The following is a 23,643-nucleotide window of genomic DNA, read 5'->3' on the forward strand; positions in this document are numbered from 1 at the left end:
AGAAACAGGCTAAGGAAATGGAATTCTGCATTGTGTGCCAGTTCCAAAAGCAGTTGGAGAGTTATCATTTTTTTTATTAATAATCATGCACTTAGAAGGTTCCTGGAATTTAGCAAGGATTTGTTCCTTCAGTACACTGACAAATTCTTCCAAACACATGACACATTCGGAAACACGAGAACCCCCAGAGATTTAACAAACAGTCCAAATTCTGTCATCACAATTCTACTGCAACCCTTTTCGCATCTGCTATTTCCATTCACCTGGAATTGCGCCAGGAGTGGGCAAAGCCAGGAAATGGTACCCTGGTTTCTCCTGTATTTACTACCCATTAGGACTCTGCTCAGATCTTTCGGTCGTGGAGGTTGCCTGTCACTTCATTTCAATGAATGCAGACGTAACATTTGGAGATCTTTTGACAGCGGGAAAATGGGAGGTTTTCCCTCCTTTTCTCCAGTATTCGATTTAAGAAGAAGTGAAGACTGTTCTGTTATTGGCGAAAAGGCAAAACCTGAATTCTTCATCGACCTGACATGCCAAGGAATGATCCCCCCCCCCAACCCCCGCCCCGGCATGATGGCATGTAAAGACCGCCGCTATCTCTAAGATAAGAGCCTATTGGCGCAGTCAAACTTCCACGCCACAGTTGCTCGCGGGAGCACTTTCTGGCCGCCTCGAGTTCAGTCCGCAACTTCATGCCAAACGCCTTCCACTTTCACGTGTGACAAAACAGGGTCCCCCCCCCATCCCCCATTTCACACTCTGGGAAGAAAGAAATCTCCCGGCTCAGATGGAGGCGGTTACGCCGGTCTCTTTCCCGCCTCCGAGCAAGGCTTCTTGTCGCCCTCAGGCGAGACGGGGGAGAACCCTCAGCGCAACCGTGCATCCCGAAAAGCGTGGCTGTGTGTGGAGGATCGGAGCGGGACGAGGGTCTTTGGGCCTGGCCTTAAGTAGCCAAGATCGGGCTCCCACTCACCCACCCACCCACTCCGAACCCACTGCCTTTCTCCGGCCTCTGGCTGCACGGGTTGCGATTTCTTCGCAGGGGACTGGGACTGGGCGGGCCGAGGGAGGCGGTGGCCCCTCCTCTTGAAGCCTCTAGCTGTCCCCGCCCGCTCAACAGCAGCAGCTCCTCTCCAGCCCGGGCGTGCAACAGCGGCGGCGCAGGGAGCTCCGGCCAGTGCGCGGCGACACGGATGCCCAGCGCGGCGCCTCCGCAGTGCTCCCGCTCCGCCCCGGCATGGTAAGTGAAGGAAGGAATGCATGCCGACTTGGGGACAAGGGCATTGGGCGAGAAAGAGAGAGAGGAGGGGGAAACGGGGGAAACGGGGGGTACTGCAGTCCTTGCTGGCAGCCAGGTTCTGCTCGAGCGTGGCTACTGTCCGTGGTGCTCCGTCTCGCCGGAGATTGTAACGAGGGAATTCCCTCCCCGAATTGGTATCCGAACAGCTTCGTTCGGGTGGTGCTAAGTCCCGACGGCGTAGCAGCCATTTCCCGCCCCCTCTTCTCCCCATGCCCCGATCCTGGTCTGAGTGGGAGGATTCTTTCTTTCTTTTTTCCTTTCTTTCTTTCTTTCTTTCTTTTTTTTTTTTTGGTCCCTGCCCCAAAGAGACCTTCTGCGCTTCTTCTGGACAGTTCTGCCTCTTCCCTCCCTCCTCAATTCGGAATCATAGTAGGCCCCCTTGGGGGCAACTCCAGCATCCTTGAGCACTGTCCCAGCTTCTTTCTCTCCATTCATTTTTTTTTTTTTTTTGGCCTGGGCAGGTAGCCTCTGATGTTTCCTTCTCTCCTGTAGCCCATCACTGGAGGAGCTGTGACAAGGAGGTCGGGACTCGGAGAAGAGCCCATCTTTGCCCTGAAGCAGCCGAGTAGTGCCTCTTGTTTCTTATCAGGATGAAGTGAAGTGCCAAATTGCTCCTCTTCAGATCCATGGAGTGGCAGGACCGAGGTTCTTGATTGGACTGGGCTGGGCAGAGCCCCCCCCCCCAACCTCCTCTCTTCTGCTCTTTCAACTCACCATGGGGTGGAGGCATCTCCTCTTGCTTCTCCCATTTGCTTTGTATGTCCTGACACTACTTCTGACCACCCAGGCAGCTGGGCCCCCACGGACGCCCAAGGGCAACCGGACACAGGGGACAGGAGCCTCCCGGAGACCTTACAAGCCAGCCAAGGAGCAACTGAACCAGTCCCTAACTAGCACAGCCCCTTCTTCTGTGCAAGCCGGTGGTGGAGGAAGCCGTGGACGCAGTCCTGGTGTAGGGCCAGCAAAGGTGCCCTCCAGTAGCAGCAGCAGCAGCAGCAGTGCAGGCAGTTCCAGCCCAGCATATGAGACGTGCATGGGTTACTATGATGTGAGTGGGCAGTGGGACAAAGAGTTTGAGTGCAACAATACTCAGCAGGATTTTCGCTACTGTTGTGGCACCTGCTCTTTCCGCTTCTGCTGCAACAAGCGCTCTAAGAAGCTCAATCAGGAAAAGTGCCGAAATCAGGACCCCCGTCCTAGCACAGATCCTATGACCCCTGCCACCAATAATGATGGACCTGGAGATATACCCAATGGGTATGACCCTAATGAGGACAACACAAATGCCACCGTCTACATTTCATGTGGGGCCATTGCCTTTGTTGTCATTGCGGGCATTTTTGCTAAGGTGGCATACGACAAAGCACGACAACCACCACAGGAAATGAACATCCACAGGTGAGAACAGAGTGGACTCCAGTACCTTTTTTCACTTTCCACAACCTGAGCAATGCGTGTGCACTGATGTGAGTGAAATATTCTCACTCCAAATGCTATCATCCTGTGACTTGGGGAGAAATCCCCTGCCTCACAGAAACCACTGTGTTTCCCAGGTTGAGTTATGACAGTAAACCCCACTTTACTGTCTTATAAATGGGATAATTGATTTCCTTATTCCTCCGTGCAATCTGTTCTCCTGTGGGAAATGAAAGGAGTTTCCTTTAGGATACTTGAGACATTGTCACCTGCTGTTCTTCTGGATCCTTGTTTCCCTAGAGAAACAAATGTGCAAAACCTCATAAAAGTTGTCTCACCTCCTGGTATGGATATCCTATTTTCTTAACATTTATTTTGTTCAGAATTGGCATGCTGATTCTTCTGTATCAGCCTTGCCCAATTTAGCATCCTCCAGAAATTTTGGACTAAAACTCCCATCATCCTTACCCAATATGACATATTGGTTTCAATGATGGGAGATCTTGTCCAATGTATTTAGAAGAAATCAGGTTAGGGATAGCAATTTTACATCATATTATTCTATTCCTTCTCTTTTTATTAATAGGAACAATTGGGAAAAGTAGATTTTAATATCTCCCTCTGAAAAAGGTGACATTATTAGCAATAGACATAATACCAATACTATAGTACTGAGTATTATCGTACACATAGCATATTTTTAAATAATCCAATTAAAAATCTTCATATTTTTCATTAGTAGATAGAATTGTAGAGTTGAAAGAGACCATAAAGATCATCTAATCCGACTCCCCGCAATGTGCAGGAACATCCTAAAAACCTCTTTGAGCCTCTTCTAAACACCACCAAAGATGGAGAACCCACAACTTCCATAGATAGACTATTGTTACAGTGAGATAAATTCTTTTATATATATATATATATATATATATATATATATATATATATATATATATATATATATATATATATATATATATATATATATATACATACATACATACATACATACATACATACATATACATACATACATACATACATACATACATATATATATATACACTCACACACACACACACATACACACAGAGAGAGAAGAATAATGTTTTCTAAATAACTTGCTCAAATGTGGATTATGAAGAGTTATAAAGTAAAACCCAATCATAAAGTTGAATAAAGATTTTAGGTTATGGTAAATTTTACTCAACAAATAAATGAGCCGTTTCTTTTGAATTAGGTAGGCTGAAGAGGAAAGAGTGAATTTTATCAGAAACACAGCTATGTAAAACCTGCTACAGTTTGAAGAGCACCCTCTAAATAGAAGGTGTAGGTGGATGAGTTCTGTATTAATAACTAAAATTATTTAATAGCCCAATTATCACAACCATCTAACAAATTTGGAGACCTTACTTCATAGGCTTTGAAAAAAATATTGTCCTATGATTTCTTAAAAATTAGGTATTTTAAATGTTTTAGCTACAAACCTCTTAGTGAGGTCTCAAATTGACAACTTTTAACAAATGTTAATCTTTATTCTATTTCTATTTTCGTACAACCTTGAAATCTGTATTTACCTTTAGGCACTAACATTAATTTATTTTACCCTAACAACAAAGCACAGAATTACATAATATCAAGCAGGCTTAAAATAGGAAGAGAGTTGTTCACTTTTAACAATATATATAAGCCTTTCAAAGCTTTCTTTCCCTCAAAGAAATCAGGGAAATATCTCATTCCTCATTGCAATCCATCTTTGTATCGTTTTTTCTAAAACCGCGAGAATTAGGTTCTGTGTTGTTTTGTAGCTTTCAAAACAGTTCAGACTGCTCTGTTTGCTGTTTATCAGACACCTTTTTATAGAGCTACAAATCATACACAGGATTTTCCCATTTTCTCTGTTTTAAAGTTTGTACCTATTGCATCTTCCTGTTAAACACTCAACAGTTTTTTCTCCCTCGATTGATGAAACTGCACAAAAACTCTCTGGGCTATTTTCTACAAGTTCCATCTATTCTTCCCAAGGTTATAACACTTTCCCTATATTTTTAAATCCCTACTTAAGATTCTTTTCCTCCTCTTTAACTCCTGTTAATTTTGCCTCCTCCTCTACTGACCCAACTAAAAGCATGCTTGTACAATTGCATATTCACTTTCATCCCTTTCCTGAATTCTGCCTGGAACTTTCACACTTCCTATGGTGCCTGATTTTCTCCTGCACTCTGTGTCCTGCTAGTTTTTGTTTACTCTAAGTGCTACAGAAGGTGGAACATTTCCTCCTTGCAGTTCTAAAAGGATTAATCTCTTTTTCTAAGCCAGCTTCTTCTGGAGAGGAGACCATGTCATATTTTGTTTTGTTTTGTTCAGTAGTTAGAACTACTAGGAAGCCCTCCATATTTCTATTTTAAGCACATTGAGGCATTCTAAGTTAACATTTGAATGATTGAGGTGGTACTTGGTTTTTGTTTTTGTTTTTGGTCTTTAAGTATAATAACAAAAGAAAACTACTCACCCTCTGTGCAAATGTTGCATAGCGGAAATACCTTTTAACTGGGAAAAGTTAGATGCCCTTCATTTTACCTCTGTGAATGACAAGTACTTTTGCATCTGACATGAATTGTTGAGATGGGGCTTTCAAATGTAGGATTTGGGGTGTATGTGTCACTCAAGTGTAAGTAAGCTAATTTGTAGTGAGCAATTTTTTGAAAATATGTAATAGAAGCAATCATGACAGAGAGGAGCAGCTGCCTTTGCATGATTATCTTTCATTTAAATCATCAATTAAATATTGTGTATGCTGAAAGACTTGACACCAGCTTATTAAATGAAAAGCAAGTGTATTTTACCCAGTGCATAGAATACAGTATCAGCATTCTACTCAGTAAAATCCCAAGCAAGACTACAAAAAAGCCCAAATTTATCACATCTATCCCCCACACCCGCCCGCTGCCACACAAGCCAATCTGGAAAACTTGAAAATATTCTCTTATTTCATTTTTCTCATTTACTCACTGCTATATTATACACAATGAAGGCAACTCATCAGCTGGTATGCAGACTGAATCACATTTTTCTGACATCTTAAGCTTTGCAAGTGAAGGGTTATGCTAAAACTAAATTTTAATTTGAATGCACTTGGCTCTTAGTCAGTACCTTATGAGTTTTGGCATGCATGCATACACACAAATACACACAGATCCCACATACACACATGCACATAGTAATAATATTTAAAACTTCTTTTAGTAATACTATGAAATATTACTGAACACTATGAAATATTACTGCATTAACTTCAGTAAATATTAGGAAGAATTGAGAATTGGGAAGAATTGAGTCTTATGGGACTCAAACATCTCTTTTTTGTTTCATTAATGCTTTTGCTAAGGTCAGCACATCTCAGTAGGTAAATGGCATTCTTGATGAATCTGGAAATATATGTGTGCTCCTCTTTCCCATATTTTTTTATAATGCCAGGAGCAGTGGCATTACAAAATCTCTCATCAAAATCACATGAAGCCTTATCAGCCCTGTCTAAACTCCCTGTCATTTCTATTCTTAGATGTTCTTTTCACTTTTAAAATATGTTTTTAAACACTGAAATAAATCACTTGTATGGAGATCAAGGATCTAAAGAAATGAATAACAATTGTGTTTTGGAAAAAATAGATATTTGGAAGCATGGATTTTTAAAATTATTATTACAGTACAGAAGATGACAAAAGATTATATCGTTCAGAGACATTTAACCTACATTTCATCAACTTTGGTAAATCTATTTAAATACTAAAAGCCATTTACAAGTTACTAGGGGAATGCATGGTATATCACAGGGCGTTCAACTTTTGCCACTCAAGGGCCATACTTCAAAAGCACAAATTCTGATGGCTTGATTGAAGTAGATATGTTAAAATAAGTTGCAAAAATTAAGATTGTAAGGACAGTTTGGATATTGCTAACTGGTAACTTTTCAAATCCTAAAGAATCTATTTTGTCCCTTCAAAATTATTAAAGTCCACTCTGGGAGCTGCCAAAAGAATGCTTGTAGTTTCCATGAAGTCATGGACCCTACTTATCACATATGAATGTATTTCTTATTTATTTTAAAAAGAATGAAATCCTATATGGTCAGGATCATATGTTTTTAAGACTGAGGAGATGAGATTTCCATACTTTTTAGATCTTTCAGTTCTATGCAGACTAGTTATGTCTTGGGATGATCAAGCTGGGAGGAAAAATTGGAGCTGATGGAAATACATTCTTCTCCAAACATACTGGTCACTTATATTAGGCTAAGCTTAATATCTGGGACCAGGTACTCTTTTTGCAACTATAAACTGATTTTTCAGAATTGAGGGTATAGTAAATAAGCTGCTTGCCACAAAGGGAAATTAGTGGTTTTGGATTAAATAATTTATTATAGATGAGTTGATATTTTCACTGATTTCAGAGGGAATAAAATCAATTCTAAATTATAATGGATATCATGTATATAAAAATATTCTAAGGGCATATATAGATACTATAATGATTCTTATTTAACTCTAGAGGAAACAATGTTAGCTCAGCCTGAAGGATTTTTAAGTAAAGGCCTCTTGTTGTTGGAGAAATAACTGTATAGTGATAGGACCAATATTGCTGGCAGATTTTGTGAGATTTCATAATTCACAGTTTCTAAGAAAAGTATTATTGTGTGTCATAAAGAAGCAGCATGGTCAACAATGAATGATGATATTGTCCGCTGACAGTTCTGGGTGACTTTTTCAAATGTTAAGATTGAGAACTGCTAATATTGGTCTGTACGCACATTTTCTAACATTTCACTTTGTCACTTTTTTACATATAAAACATAAAACGATACAAGTGTTGAGCAATGCATTGATTGGAGTTTTGAATATATAGATAAAAGCAGCAAAGTGTTGGGATTAAGAATTAAGAATTTTAATATTATTTTTATTGAGGAAATAACACAGAGAAATAAGGTATAGTAAATAAATGGTACAATGACATTGTAATTGCTTGAACTGATCTATCACAAAGATAACACAATTTAAATTGCTAATTTTAGTAGCAGAAGCACAATTATGTACCTGACTTATTCATGTGGGTAAGAGTAAATATTTTCATATTGTTTTAACAAATGATGGTACAGTTTTTCTCTAGCGTTTGCTAAATTATCTCAACTATTTGTTATATATTTTGAAATATCCTTCAGCCTAGCGCTGAAGGATAAAAATGACACAATGCTTCCCATTTCAATGCCAGCAATTGAACAGTGTTCTGCATCACACATAGAGATAGCAAAGTAGCTGAGATCACACAGGACAGTGTGAAATATTTAGGACTTTGCTTTGAATACTTCATTACTGGTCCCTAGGAACATCTGTTTGAGGCAGCCACCTTGCTCAGGCTAGACTTGAGTATTTGTTATGGTTACTTTGAAAACAATCATAATATGTTTTATTATATTCCTCAAGGTGCACTTTTGAATCTCATCTTGCTTTTTGGACAGGAACAGACTGTTCACCCATGTCTAAACACCTTCTGGACCAGGGGTGAAATCCAGCAGGTTCTGACAGGTTCTGGAGAACCGGTAGCGGAAATTATGAGTAGTTCGGGGAACCAGTAGCGGACATTTTGAGTAGTTCGGAGAACTGGCAAATACCACCTCTGGCTGGCCCCAGAATGGGGTGGGAATGGAGATTTTGCAATATCCTTCTCCCAGGAGTATCCTTCCCCTGCCACACCCACCAAGCCACACCCACAGAACCGGTGATAAAAAAAATTTGAATTTCACCACTGTTCTGGACTATGACTGTAAATCTGGATGTCTGTTGTGAGTTGTTTCTGGACCTTACATCCTTAAAATGATATGGATCCTAAATATCCTGTTAAAACACAAGGCCCAGAAAAACCCCCCTATGAATTTGTATCACCTTCTCACCACTCACAGGTCTGCCAGCCTTTCTAGGCAGCTTGCACATGTAGATGAAACATAGCCAGTAGCTTTTAATTACTCCATTTCTTTTAGGCTGGCAGTGAAACTCAACTGTAGTATCCGTGCTTTTCTAGTTATAGATTGGAAAGTTATGCACCATCTTTCTCCCATTGTAAAGTATCTGTCCTAGCAGTACTCTTTATCAGTCATAGCATTGGGAGTGGGGGTGGTAGGGTTTGTTCTACCATCGAATCTTACACAGAATCCTTGGAATTTGTTCTCTTAAACTTGAGCGTTCTCATCTTAATTTGTTCTAGTGCCTAGACTTGGATCCCATCAATGATGCCAATTAAATCACAGAGAGAATTGTGAAGAGGTTCATTGAACCCCTCTTTCTCCCACGTGAGATAATTGTCTCTTGCTTTGAGAACCATCCCTATTGTTTAGACTTAAAAGTTTTTGTTCTGGTATTCTTTCAGATACTGCATAAGCAGAACAACTTATTTTGCCCCTCTGGCCAGTTTTCAATAGAATTACAGGTGTCCATTCATATTTTTACACAATGATATGGCACAAATCTATATAGGAACATGTACAAATCAATCCATGGCAAGTACCATATAATAACATTGGTAACTGAATGATGACAACATGAAACCAAATCTGATGAAAATCAGCCCATGTAGGTAGTCCTTGCTGAGCATCTACAGTTAGGACCAACAACTTCTTGCTATGCAACACAGTTGTTAAGTGAAAAAACATGATTGCAATGGGCTTGTGACCTCGCTTCTCCCACAGCCATGAAGCAAATACCATCACAGTCATTAGGTGAGATATCATATGACTGTGACTTGTGATTTCACTTCCAGGCTTATCATTGACTCTTTCAGAACCTGGCTGTGAAGTATGTAAATAGTAATCACATGACCATGGGATGCTCTATTGGTTATAAATGCCCACTGGTCACAAAGTGCCTGAATCTCAATCATGTGACCACGGGGTTCTGCAGAGGACATAAATGTGAGGACTGATTGTGAAGTTACTTTTTCAGCACTGTTGTAACTTCATTTATTCTACAACCTCAAGTTGTAACAGTTACTAAATAAGACAAATTTGGTATTTTGATGCACAAATAATAAATATTGGATTAATGTTGGTACATACTTGTATTTTATCATATTCCTGCATCACTTAACAAATAGGATATGACCCAGATTTCAGGTTTGGTACTGATGTGGAATAAACACATGCTCATAGAGTTTTCATACTTCAAGTGTTTTCCTGAAATGTGTCAGCTTTATTTCTTGCTGTCTTCCAAGTCAGTACCTATATTTTTTCCTTATTCTTCTTAACTCTCACTTGTACTAGCTTCTGTTTCTGAAATTTCTCTCAGATCCAAATCTTCTGTCCCCATAAGCTCAGTCTGTTTCAGTTTACATTAGTTTGCATCTGCTCTAAGGCAAATTACAGATCATTTTATAATAGATGTGCACTGATATCCCTCATTACACTCCTCTTGCACTGTCAGGAATTTTGCTGGATGTCTTACATCACACATTATTTCCAGTTGACATTCAGATATGAACCTATAGGAGTTCCACCATCCCGGATTCATTTACTGTTTGATTTACCTATCAACTTTGCGGTCTTCTTGCACCATTTGTAAAGGCACACTTGCAAACTTGCAAATTTACTGGGCATTAATAATCATTCTCCATGGTTGCTGAGGAATGTAATACTCTGTAGATTTTTTTAATGCTGCTACTTGCCTGTATCTATTTACTTTATCTAAACCAGCGACAGGTAGTCAACATATCATCACCATCACCATCACCGTCATCATCATCATCATCATCATCATCATCATCATCATCATCATCATCTTAGCCACCGTCTATCCACTACAGCATGGGTGTCAAACTCATGGCATCACATTGCCATCACGTGACATTTCATGACATTTTTCCCGTTAGCGGAGCTGGGGTAGACGTGGCCTGTGCGTGACACAGCTGGCCCATGGGCTACCAGTTTGACACCCTGCACTACAGGATGAAGGCCTCTTCTGCATGTTTCCAACTAACATAGTCCTGAGTTTTCCTTTGTCAATTGGGCTTGCAATACTTGCTGATGTCTTATGTTGCAATACTTGCCACTATCTTATTTTATAAAATTTATTTTAGGTCTCTTTTTGTAGACACTTTTTATCAAGTGGGATCCATTCTATGACTGCCTTGGTCCACCTGCCATCAATTCTTCTTGCTATGTGACCAACCCATTTCCATTCTTTTACTCTCTTGATGTTGTATACTTTCGTTTGTTCTCTAATCCATATGCAGGTCTTTCTATCTTGTCATTCTTCAACATTAGGTCTGCTGACTGTAGCTGATGGAATTGGAGTTCAGCAATATTTAGGAGCCCACATATTGTTCATTCTGGCTTTAGTTATTTAGATAATATACATCATGTCTGAGTTATTATTTCACAGTTGGGTACTAGCTGCAGATGAGATATTAGTAATTAGTGGGTGTTGGTTATGTTTCTGTGGCCAATTGGATCAGGGCATGGAATGCAAAATAAAATCTCTGGCCATCTATATTTATTTTTTTTGTGGGGGGGGGAGGTTATAAGCAAGAGAAATGAGATTCCAGTTTTCTACACATGTACTGCCCACAGTCATTACACTGCTGAGATGATTTTAAATGCCAGCTGTGTTTTCATTTCTGTCACTAGAATGTAATGTATAATGCCGTTGTGCACTTTGGAATTTGTGTTGTCTTCCATTTAAACAACAATATTTTAATCTATATTCATCCCCCACCAGCCTTAGTTATCTGAGTCTTTGAACTTGCTTTTTCACAAAAGACCTTATAAATGCTTTACTTACACACATACACACACACGTACACACGTACATACACACACACACACACACACACACACGTACACACACTAGCATATGCAAAATATATATATATAATGGTACCTCGCTTAATGGGAATCATTGCGTTTTCACTGAGTATGTGTGGCAATTTGATTCTCTCATTAATGTCCCCCGCCCCCAATTTTTCAGCCTTTATATAATATGCAGAGGATAATATGTAGGAGTAAGCAGAAGCCACCTGATCCACTTCAAGGAGCCTGAACCAGAGCTACAGAAATAACCTGATCTGCTCTAGCTTTGTGTGTGGGTAGTTCAATCCAACTTTATAACCAGATTTGAAGGATGATTCCAAAAAACAGATCAGTCCTCCCACAAGAATACATGGGAAAATCCCAAATGGCTGTTAACAATTTTGCTTTTCAACAAAAAGAATTAGATTTGCAAACAAGCTAATGTTCTAGTGGTTAATTTAGTGAGCTAGTTCCTTTAAAATTCATTGAATTTTTTTTAAAAAAGCTTATAGTTATTTTGAGATAGAATGTGCCAAACATTTGCAGCTATAGAATCTCTTTCTGGTTGATATACCACTGCCAAATTTTAGATAAATATAAGAGGGTGGTGAAGAATGATGCTTCTTTTTCCTGTGGATGCATGCCCCCCCCCCTAAAATAAATTAGTTGCTAGGCCCGGTCTGCTAGCTAATGCAGCTCAGAAACTTTTTAACGAACTGTTGGGATACAATGTCCTTTGAAACAAAAACACAATCCTGGGGCAATCAAGGGTGGTCCATCTGTGATCTAATTACAAGTGTCATTCCTGATTTAGGAGAAGATGTGTCTACAATTGTATCTACTACTCTTTCTCTCTTCCCTCCATATCATGGAGTTTTATACAGGGAACAAAGCTTAATTGATTGGTTTTAGCACAGCTGCTGCATCCGTGCGATTTGCAAGGTGCTCACATTTTTCAAATTATGCTTCATGGAACCCTGTTGGCTGGATCAGGACAGATCGAATACAAGAATTTTTGTTCTAAATTATTTCAGCCTGCCTTGGAACTTGAACTTCTGTCTTGTCTAATGTACACGTCCTGGAATGACATCTGAAAATGTACATAATCAATCAATCAATCAATCAATCAGTCAATCAATATAAAGAGCTCTGGTAGCGCAGCAGACTAAAGCACTGTTATTAACATCAGCTGCCTGCAATTACTGCAAGTTCAAATCTCACCAGGCTCAAGGTTGACTCAGCCTTCCATCCTTTCTAAGGTAGGTAAAATGAGGACCCAGATTGTGGGGGCAATAAGCTGATTTTGTATAAAATATACAAAAGTATGAAGGCTATTGCTTAACGCATTGTAAGCCGAGCTGAGTCTTCGGAGAAGGGTGGCATATAAATCAAATTAAAAAAAATCAATCAATCAATCAATCAATCACCTGCCTGTTCCTTTAACAGATGATAAAAGAAAAAAATTGGATTTATCCATCAGTAATATTTGCAAAATAATTTAATGTTGCACTGCCCTTTTCCTTGTACCTTGTGTGTCTCACCTACCAAAATTTAGCTAACAATTTGAAACCTCAAAAATGCTAGGGAATATACAAAATTTAGAAATTGCATATATGGGTTAGTTTTACATACTGACTGCTTTCACAGTCTTCATAAAATATCAACAAAACAGGCTAACTCTTGTTAATTTCAAAAGACTTGTTGAACATTGTAGGTCAAATTATGTCTCCTTATTTCTCTACACCTTCTATACCTTATTTATCTCAAATTTGGTATACTACCAATTCCATATAGAAATCATACAGTTTACATACATCCAGAACATACAACCCTCTATCAAAAATTATAAACAGACTCCAGCCATTCCATTTCATCTAAACAACATGGTGAATTCAGCACTTTTCAGAATAAGTCTGTTTTGAACATTTATCTCTGAACCTTCTATCTGATTGATGGCACGATCAATACAAGGATAGTGCTGCTATATACTATATTTTATATAATTGATTCTTGGATGTATACATTACTGTGTCAGAAATTAAGGCACTTCTCCTAAGAAAAGCCGTAGTTACTAGCTGAAATAAGAGCTTTTTTTATTCCATTTTTATTAAGGTTATAAATAAGTCAAGGTGATGAACGTATCTAATACTCCTTTCTCTTCCTATTTTTGTCACCACAACAACCAGTGAGGTGGGTTGAGTGACTGGCCGAAAGTCACCCAGCTGGTTTTTCATGTCTAAGGCAGGTCTAGAAATCATAGTCTACTACAACAACACCATTTCTATTCCTGCAGTAGGATTATAGGTAGTTCTCGACTTACTACTGTAATAGAGCCCCAGATTTCGATCATAAGTGATAACTGTTGTAAGTCAAGGGACCCTGTGACTGGATCTGATTTTGAGACTTTTTTTGTGGTGATTGTTTATTTATTTATTTTATTTGATTTTTATACCGCCCTTCTCCAACAGGACTCAGGGCGGTGAATAGGCGAGATAAAACATAACATATAAAATTTAAAAAATAGTTTAAAAGACATTAAATAATTTCGGCCCTCAATTTAAAACAACCCAGTTAAAACCAATTTCAAATTAAAACTGAAAGGTTGGGATCAAGCCAGCCCGGCTAGATGAAATAAATGAGTTTTCAGGGCCCGATGAAAAGTCCGGAGGCCTGGTAGCGTGCATATCTCTGGGGGTAGGTCGTTCCAGAGGGCAGGTGTCACCACAGGGAAGGCTCTCCCCCTGGGGATCGCACACCAACATTGTCTGGCCAACGGCACCCTGAGGAGGCCCTCTCTGTGCGAGCGAACTGGCCGGTGGGAGGCTATTGGCGGCAGAAGGCGGTCTCGTAGATTCCCTGGCCCTAAGCCATGGAGCGCTTTAAAGGTGGTCACCAACACCTTAAAGCGCACCCGGAAGACCACCGGAAGCCAGTGCAGCTCGCACAGGAGAGGTGTCACATGGGAGCGCCCCGTCGCTCCCATAATCCCCTGCGCGGCCGCATTCTGGACCAAGTGGAGCCTTCGGGTGCACCCCAAGGGGAGCCCCATGTAGAGAGCATTGCAGTAGTCCAGGGGGGAAGTGACGAGTGCCTGAGTGACCGTGTGTAGGGAGTCCCGATCCAGAAAGGGACGCAACTGGCGTATCAGGCAGACCTGATAAAAAGCCCCCCTGGCCACGGCCATCATATGCTCTTCTAAAGACAGCCGTGCATCCAGGAGGACACCCAAGTTGCGAGCCCTCTCCGTGGGGCCAGTGACCAGTGTTAAACACATACAGCAGTTACAGGTAGTCCTCGACTTACAACAGTTGATGTAGTGACCATTCAAATTAGAACAGCACTGCAAAAAGTGAATTATCACCATTTTATACACTTATGACTGTTTCAGCATCTCCATGATTTACATTCTGATGCTTGACAACTGACTTACATTTAACACAGTTGCAGTGTCCCGGGATCATGTTGCAACCTTTTTGCAACCTTCTGACCAGCAAAGTCAATGGGGAAACCAGATTCACTTAACAACCGTGTTACTAACTTAACAACCACAGTGATTCACTTAACAAAAGTGGCAAGAAAAGTCATAAAATGGGACAAAAATCTCACTTAACAAATTTCTGCAACATAACAGACTTAGCAACATAAATTTTGGGCTCAGTTGTGGTCATAAGTTGAGGACTACCTGTATTAAGTGAATGTCTAAGTTAATGTATAATGTGGGTGTTTTTTACTGGAAACTGGTCAAGACATTATAAATCATGATCACGTGACTGCAGAATGCTGCAACTGGCCTTAAAGGTGAGCTGGTTGCCAAGATTTCAAAATGCGGGGTGTCTATGCAGCCTTTGGAACTCTGGAACTGGGTTGTAAGCAGCTTTAGAGGGGGCTCTGTCATACCTTCGAACAGTCGCTAAGTGACTAGTGGTTAAACGAGGACTACCTATATTCCTCACTATTCAGATGAACAGGTCTCTTTTTCCTAAGAATTAAATCTTAGATGTGAAACATTTCTGAAGGTCCCATCAGACATCTCCTGAAGGTAAAGTTGGAGGGCAATTGATGAGATTGGCATCTCTCAGAGAGAAGCAGTTCCTAATTTACTTGAAGTTCCAGGTGCTATCAGGCTTGCTTATCTTCTTTCCTTGGTTCTTTACAATTGCATTTCCCATATGCTTGTTTGTTGTGTTACGATCCATAGGTTTGAAACATTTGAAACTTTGGACTTTCAGCCCAGCCCTTTGACATTTCTGAACCATCGACATGTATGTGTGCTGATCCACAGCCATTAGGAGGATATACTGTAACACAGAAAGAATCACAGACACTCATATGTAAATCTTTTACTTTATGAGATTGCTACAACAAACAATCCATATATGGATCTTGTCATGTCAGGCTCTGGTTCCCCATATCAATCCCTGCTCCGGGAAGTTCCAGCTCCACTTATGTTCCAGAAGTGACATAAGCTTGCCTGAGTCTGGATGGGAGGTAGAAGAGACTGACAGTGGATATAATCTTGAACCACAGATGTTTCATTTCTTGTGACTTTTGACTAAGAGTGGCAGGCTTAGGGCTCAAGAGTTCAGGGACTTAGGGTGTTTTTGCTATGGTGATGTTAAAATAACATAGAAAATAGTAGACAGAATCCCATCCAGATTCTGCTTAAGAGAGCACTGCCTGTGGATAGCATGTTGACATGCTCTCTGACACCCGGGCAATGAATGCCAGAATGACCAAATCAAGGGCACCTGAAGTGGAATACCAGAATGACCAAATGAAGGGCAGACGGCTCAGTAGAATCTGGATGGACTGAACTTCTTCCGTTCCATGTCCCAAGGCAAGCTTGTTTTTCAAAGGAGCTGCCTTGCTCTCTGCATAAGTAGCTTCTGACAGCCTTTTTCCTTTTCTCCAGGCAGAATAAGAAAAGGGAATGTAGAAACCATAGCTACCTCATTAAAGGTTTTAATAACTTTCAGCACAAACCTCATCACGAAATCTAGGCCTAATATATTAATTTTAATGAAAGGGCTACTCTGATTTCTGGGAGGGTTGAGTTTGAAAACACATCGGTTAAGATAACTTTATATTTTAGTTTTATTTCTTCCTGAACTCTTATTTGTAAATCAAGCAATTCTAGCACTGAGGCGGAGCAATCACTCACAATAATATATGATAGAGAGTCTCAAGGCACTAGAATCCTAATAGGCAATTACTGAGTGCCCATGCCAAGAACTGGTAAACTGTGAATCTAGAGAAAGAAATATTTTTAAAAAACCAAAACAAAACCCTAACTGTAATAGCTGCTCTTAAATCAAATCCAAAGCACATAATGATTTATTTATTTATTATATATATATATAGGGCTGCCAAATTGGAAAGACTTGTGCCAACTTACATTAAATAAATCAATAAAAGCAAACAATTGGAGTGCAAACGTGAAAAAAATAAAGTAAGTGGAATAGGGATGGGGCCAAGTGGGAAAATGTATTATTTCAGAGACCAGAAGTAGTGCCATAGAAGGCAATCTTCAGGATCCTGAAAAATGGCAGTTTAATTGCTGAATGGCCCTGGACCATCCTCTCCCTGTCAGTTCCTGTAGGACAAGTAGAGACAATTAAAAAATGGTATTCCATAGATAACCAGATTTTGGAATCCTACTAGTGAACAGTGTAGGTTCATGAACAGAGGTGTCACATGTGCATACCATGGTGAGCCTATAACTGCTTGTACAGGTGCATTCTGGGTTATAGCTTAAATCTTGAAGTGGTCTTCAAGATTTAATTATTATAATTATATATCTATGTTTATATCTATGGAAACATATATGGCCTTAGGTACCCTGTTTCCCCCAAAATAAGACATCCCCTGATAATAAGCCCAATCGGGCTTTTGAGTGCATGGCAATTAGGCCAAGCGCTTATTTCAGGGTTCAAAAAAATATAAGACGGGGTCTTATTTTTGGGGAAACACAGTACCTACTTACCGACCTAAAATTCCTTTATATTTTTCAATCTATTTTAGGAAATACAAGGTACTTAAGAGTTTTAATCAGGATTCTCAGAAGCTTCTTTAGACTTCCTTAGCTGTCCTGGATGGAAACCATAAAATAAAATTGATTTAAAATTACATATGTTTAAAAAGTAAGAGAGAGAAGTTCTGTAGTTTGTAGATGGAAGGCCTTTGAAAGACGTGCTTCTGAACATTAGCCTGATCAAAGTACTTCTCAAAGTGTTAAAACAGCAACTATTTTTTTTGTAAAGCCCTTGTAGCTGCTGTGAAAGTTGTTTCCAACTGTTTCCAATTGCATGCAGATATACAGGCATGGCAGTTCCAGTGAAAGTTATCGATGGAGGTACAGATTTTGTAGTATCTGTGCAGTTCTTGCAAAGGATGTGCTTTGTTTAATGAACAGAGAGGTTGCTTCATTCATGCAAAGATATTTTGTGAAGTACCTGATTTTTGAAAGCTTGGTACAGTCCTAATCTTTACTACTTGAACCAGACTATTTACATTAGACAGTGAAATCCAAGATTTTTATTGATTGGAATCATAAAGGGGCAAAATCCACCAACAATCCCACCATATGCTTATGCCATTGCAGCCTCCATAAGTATGAATATCCATCCAAAACAATATCCGTATAAATCTTAGTGTAGTCAGCAGTCTCAGTACTATCATTTTTTCTGTGGGTAAATGGGATATGAATCTTCGAGGGTACTGTAACCTGCAGCAATGAACAGGATGGAACACATTGTCAATTATACCTGTGCACTTTGGAGCAACTCTATTTAAACTGGCATAATTAGTTTGGATAGAATAGAATAGAATAGAATAGAATAGAATAGAATAGAATAGAATAGAATAGAATAGAATAGAATAGAATAGAATAGAATAGAATAGAATAGAATAGAATAGAATAGAATAGAATAACAGAGTTGGAAGGGACCTTGGAGGTCTTCTAGTCCAACTCCCTGCTTAGGCAGGAAACTTGGCCTCTTGGCCTCTAGATGATCTTGTCCAAACTGGTTGCATTTGAAGACAGGAATCTATATCAAGACCAACCTGACTCTACCATCTGCTCAGATAGGTGAAGCATATTCTTAGGCATGATTTTTTTGTTTTTAATCTATCATTGGCATCAACACTGTGTCATTATTAGCCTAGTCCTACACATCTCTTACGCAAATGAGTAGGATGCCTTTGGCTGTTCTAGAGAAGAAGCTGGCAAGATTAAGTCCGTCATCCCTCTCTCTTGCAGTTGGGAAGCACCCAGCTGAAATGTCATGTGTTGCGTATGTAGTAGAACAGTCATCTCCAACAAATAAGTAAAGGAATACATCAAGGGAAAGTATTGTTTTCCTTTTTTCTCCTTTTGGGAGGCACTTCTCTTAAAAACTAATAAAGGAGAGTGACGTTCGCATTTATGATTCTGCCACAGTGGTATGCAGAATATTGCAAAGTTAGGGAAAAGATGGCATAGAACTTCAGTTTGATAAGGCTTCTATGTAGCTGAGTTAGCTATAATAACCACAGCTGAGATCATAACTTAGAATTCTTCTGACACCAGTTCAGTATTCCTCAACTAACTCAGAAAAGTCTCCATGCCTTCAATTATATTATTCAATTATAATTTCACTCTTAAAGTGAAGAACAAAATAGTGTAAGGGTAAACAGAGTTAGATTACACGTATTCTCTGTGATTTAAGTATCTGTTCTGCAACTCCTACCAATCTTCAGCCCCCATCCTCTTCTTTTTTGCTTCATGGAAATTGGAAAAAATCTCCTCAACTTCTTTTTTTCATAGATAGAGCAATATGGGCATAGTCATATTACACACTTAGTGACTGGATCCTTAGCCACAAGGAATTAATGAGCATATATGCATGTCTTCCTTAGGATTTGTACAAAACCTAAAATCCAAATTCAAGGCAAAACATGACATCCTGATCATGCATTAGAAACAGATGGGCGTCTTTCTGCAGGAAGTAACTTTTAGCTCTTTTTTTAAAAAAAATCAGAACAGAGGACTGTTCCAGCTTTGTGAAGAAAAGACAGACATTTTAAAATTAAATGAAGTTTAGTTTTAGTTTTAAATGAAGTATTTTAAAGACTGGTTGAGTTTCTATGTTGGAGAAGTACAGTAAGAAATTGTTCCAATAGAAGAGAATATATATAGCTCAGGGTTGAACTGTGGAGTCCTTGGTGTTCTCTGAACTTGGCAGTTTGCTTTCAGATGTTTCATTACCCAACTAGGTAACATCATCAATGATCGTAAGGATGGGGTTTTTTCTCTCTGTTTATATATAGTAGCTACAGAGCTCCAATAGCTATAACAGCTACGGTACATAAACTATATGTTGTATAAGTATCGTGCACATGTGTAATGTATACTACAGTTGCCTCTGTATATAAACATGGAGCAAACCTCACACTCACTAGTTGGATAATAAAACATCTGTAAACAAACAGCCAAGCTCAGAGAGCACCAACGACTACACAAGAAATTGTTCATTAAAATAATAATACACTTAGCTTCCAAAGATTTACAGAATAATACAAGCATGAGAAGGGAAAAGTTTTGCCGTTTGTGCAATTCATGTTGCAGGCAATATTGAGCAGAGCTAAAAACAATTTCACATTCAATAATCCACCTGGGAGAGGATCACAATTTTCCAGGAAAATGCTGTAATATACCCAGCTGTAAGAAAATGAGATGTCCTTGCCGCAAAGGTAAAACTATAGTGAATCACAGATGGGGAAATCTTTTGCACCCATCTGTGGCACTGAAAATGCATTGTTTATGAAGTTGATAAAGCTATAGTCCAATGCACACTTATTTATGGACGATGCTTGACTGATTTTACTTCTAACATGATTGGATCGCATGATTGGAGCTCCTTGGTGAACAGGGCTAATTCTCAGAGTCTTTGCTTATTAAGATCCAGTCTAGACTTGACAATAATTGCATACTTCTCTCCTTAATACTTGTTTTATTTTTATTTTATTTTTTATTTTTTTAAAAAAAAAAGCAGTTTGGGGGAGATGTGATCGGGAAGGAGTCTGTTTAATTCTTTTTCGTCTTGCTTATGTCTTCTTCAAATTTTTCAAGTCATTTTCTCCTGGATGGGGGAAAAAAGATAAATAATCTTTTCCTGTAGAGATTGGAAAGTAGCTTGGATAAAGATCTAAATGGAAAAATGGAAGGAAAGAAAAGAGTTTAAAAAAACCCCATTCCTTATGTTATTCTTCTTCTTGAGCCTACATCTAGTTGCAGATGTTTTTCATTAAAAAGAAAAAAGAAATCATAGGTGGAAATAGAATAGTTCATAGTTTGGCCTTGCAATTCTAAGATCTCATGGGGATATTTCTAATTAAACCTTTCTCTAGAAAGTGTTTCCTATCAAATATAGGTACTAATAAATAAATATTATGATGCAGAGCAGCATGGTGCAGGTGTAGGACAATTCAATTTGCCCTCAGGTTCTGCAACATTCATTTCAGTTTTTAAAAAAATCTAATCCTGAACTCAAGAGTTTTTTCCTCGCTTCTGTTTCTAGTATATACAGAAAGATTCATTTTTAAAAATCCCCTCCCCATTTTTTTAATAAGTTGTAAACCATTTTTTAATATTGAGAATGAGAGCAGAATAATTCCCTTTTTTCAGGAAATAGCAGTGACTTGATGTGGCATGAAAGAACACACACATTTACCTCATCATCATCAAAGGGGGAAAACGTAGACAATAGCAGATGCATGTTAATCTATACATGTAAATGCATAAATATAAATACAGCAGTGGATATAATGTAATCAGGCAATCTGTTAACCTCCTCAAATCTAACATCTGTAGACTGCTGCTTGCAATGCTTGTAACATGTTTACATACATGCACGCACACATGCACACACAGCTTTTTAAGTAGAGAAAGGCCGGAAACCTTTTTGTAATCAGTGATGGTACTTTTTAAAATTATTTTTGTTCTTTTAATCGCCAAGGACCAATGGGGGAATGGGGCTGATGTGTCTACGTCAATAGAGAAATGTTAAGCGTCCAAGGAAGGCTTCTGATTTAAGCTATTGTCTTTAAACACAAACCTACCAAATTTTGGTATCATAGATGGTCCACAAAAATGAGAATGGGGCAGATATATCCTCTACTCATCCTGGAAAACTTGACATATGTCCATGTTATCCTTGATCTAAGTTGTATTATTTTTTTAAAAAAACGATCTTCACTTATTTTTATATTAAAAATTTTATTTTAGTGACTATTTATTTATATATCATATTAAGAACACATCTAATGCAATTCAAAAACAGAGGCAATAAATCAAGGACTAATACAATAAGCATGTGACTAAAATATCCTCATTCATTAACTGAGCCTCTGAGAAAAGAGCAAGGTTGCCCAACATCATAAGGTTCTGTAGAAGACATCAAGAATGCCCTCGAAGGACAGTGGCAAAATCTGTTACCAAGACAGCAATCAGACTAAGTACTGTATAGCTTAAATCCATGCCAAGAAATCAACTTGAGAAAATTCATCAGACTGGTCCCTGCCTAATTCACCTGAAGTTGAAGGAGGGGGAGCACCTGTTTACACTAGCAAGGCTCTGTTACTATAGCTATTCTAACAAAATTAGTTTTATTAGACTTATATAGCATTTTTTTTTAGCCTGATAACTTCTTGTGGAAATACCTCCTTCAGGGATGCATTCACCAGTGCATGAAGTCAACCACACATCACCTCCTGAATGGTTTTAATTAATAAGAAGGGATATCTATCTATCTATCTATCTATCTATCTATCTATCTATCTATCTATCTATCTAAAGGACAGGTGGCTGAGTTAACAATTCCAAGGAACCTGTCCATCTCTTCAAACATCTTCCAGATAATACCGCAAGATGGTGTGTCACTTAACTCACAAGAACTTGCCTTCTCAATCTAACTATGAATGGCTTTTTTCCTGATCAGGTAAAACAGAGTATGCAGCAGACTACTTAGAAATCCAGAAGAGATTTGGGGGTCTTCTTGATAGCCATGTGAACATATATTCCTTCAGACATTGTCTTGGCAGAAAAATATGTTACCATGATTTGTGCTGCCCTGATGGCAAAGATCCAATGCACTTCAGTAATGAGGATTTCAGTTTGTTCTGTCCTTAGAGCTTTATGCGGAACAGTTTAAGAGTAGCTTTTGCTAAACTTTACTATCTTATTTTCTCCTCCTTCCCAGCATCAGTAGATGATATGAAAAACACCAATCACTTCCTTCAAGTGGGATGAGTTTGTATGAGTATAGACAGTACCTGAAATGGAGACTTTAGCTCCCTTTCATGTATGAAGAATAACATGTTGTCAATGTAGAGTTGCTCTGCAACAATAACCTGTCATTGAGGCTATTTCTGAACATAGGTTGGGAATTATGTGCCCAAAATATTTAAGGTTCAGTTCATCATTGGGTCTCCTAGCAAGCAGTTTTACTTTATCTGACATTGAATAATTTGTTGTTGCAATTCAAGGTATTGTCAACGATTTTCTCCAGTGCCACAATTTAGAAGCATGATTTTTCCTTCATTCAGCCTTTCTGAGGGTCTACATATCATAGCCATATGTTACAAGTGGGAAAACCATGGCTTGGCAACATATAATTTGCTGTCATTGTGATGTCTCTGCATTCTACTATTTGTCTTGCTTTGTCATGGTCTTTCTGCCAAATGATATTTCATTTCATATTTACAATCAGCAATCCTGAAAATGTTTGAACCTGTATTTACTCATTCGTCTAATTCTCTTGCCGCAGTTCAGAAATGGTTTCTACAATTTCTTTTGGGGGATTGTTTTCTTCTTCTTTTAATTCCCCCCCCCTCCACTTTATAGCTCTGGGATTTCCTAGTGCTGTCCCGTATAAAAACCTAAGCAATTATGACCCCGATTTGCTTTTTTCAAGGTCAGCCAAAAACTAGTTTTGTACACACATATGGACAAAAGGAAATGTGACTACTATAATATTCTCCCTTTTTAATTTTAATCAGAAGTCAGAGGAGAGTTTACTCATTTTCACTTGCTGCTCACTTGCTTTATAAAAGCTGT

General features: G+C 38.9%; 1 protein-coding gene across 3 annotated transcripts in view; it reads left to right on the top strand.

The window, feature by feature from the left end:
• Positions 1-911: 911 nt before the first annotated feature.
• Positions 912-23,643, top strand: part of SHISA6 (shisa family member 6) — a 333,085-nt gene continuing 310,353 nt past the window's right edge. For 2 of the 3 annotated variants that reach the window (XM_034407813.3, XM_034407826.3), the window contains exons 1-2: positions 915-1,243; positions 1,796-2,701. In XM_034407813.3, the coding sequence (XP_034263704.1) occupies positions 2,019-2,701 (683 nt within the window). In that variant the 5' untranslated portion in view covers positions 915-1,243; positions 1,796-2,018. Of the gene's footprint in view, positions 1,244-1,795; positions 2,702-23,643 lie in introns of all 3 variants that reach the window. The other variant, XM_034407819.3, reaches the window with a different exon arrangement.

Source organism: Pantherophis guttatus, chromosome 2 (assembly GCF_059756535.1).
Source record: "Pantherophis guttatus breed Tessera chromosome 2, ASM5975653v1, whole genome shotgun sequence".
In the NCBI taxonomy this organism is placed as follows: Eukaryota; Metazoa; Chordata; class Lepidosauria; order Squamata; family Colubridae; genus Pantherophis; species Pantherophis guttatus.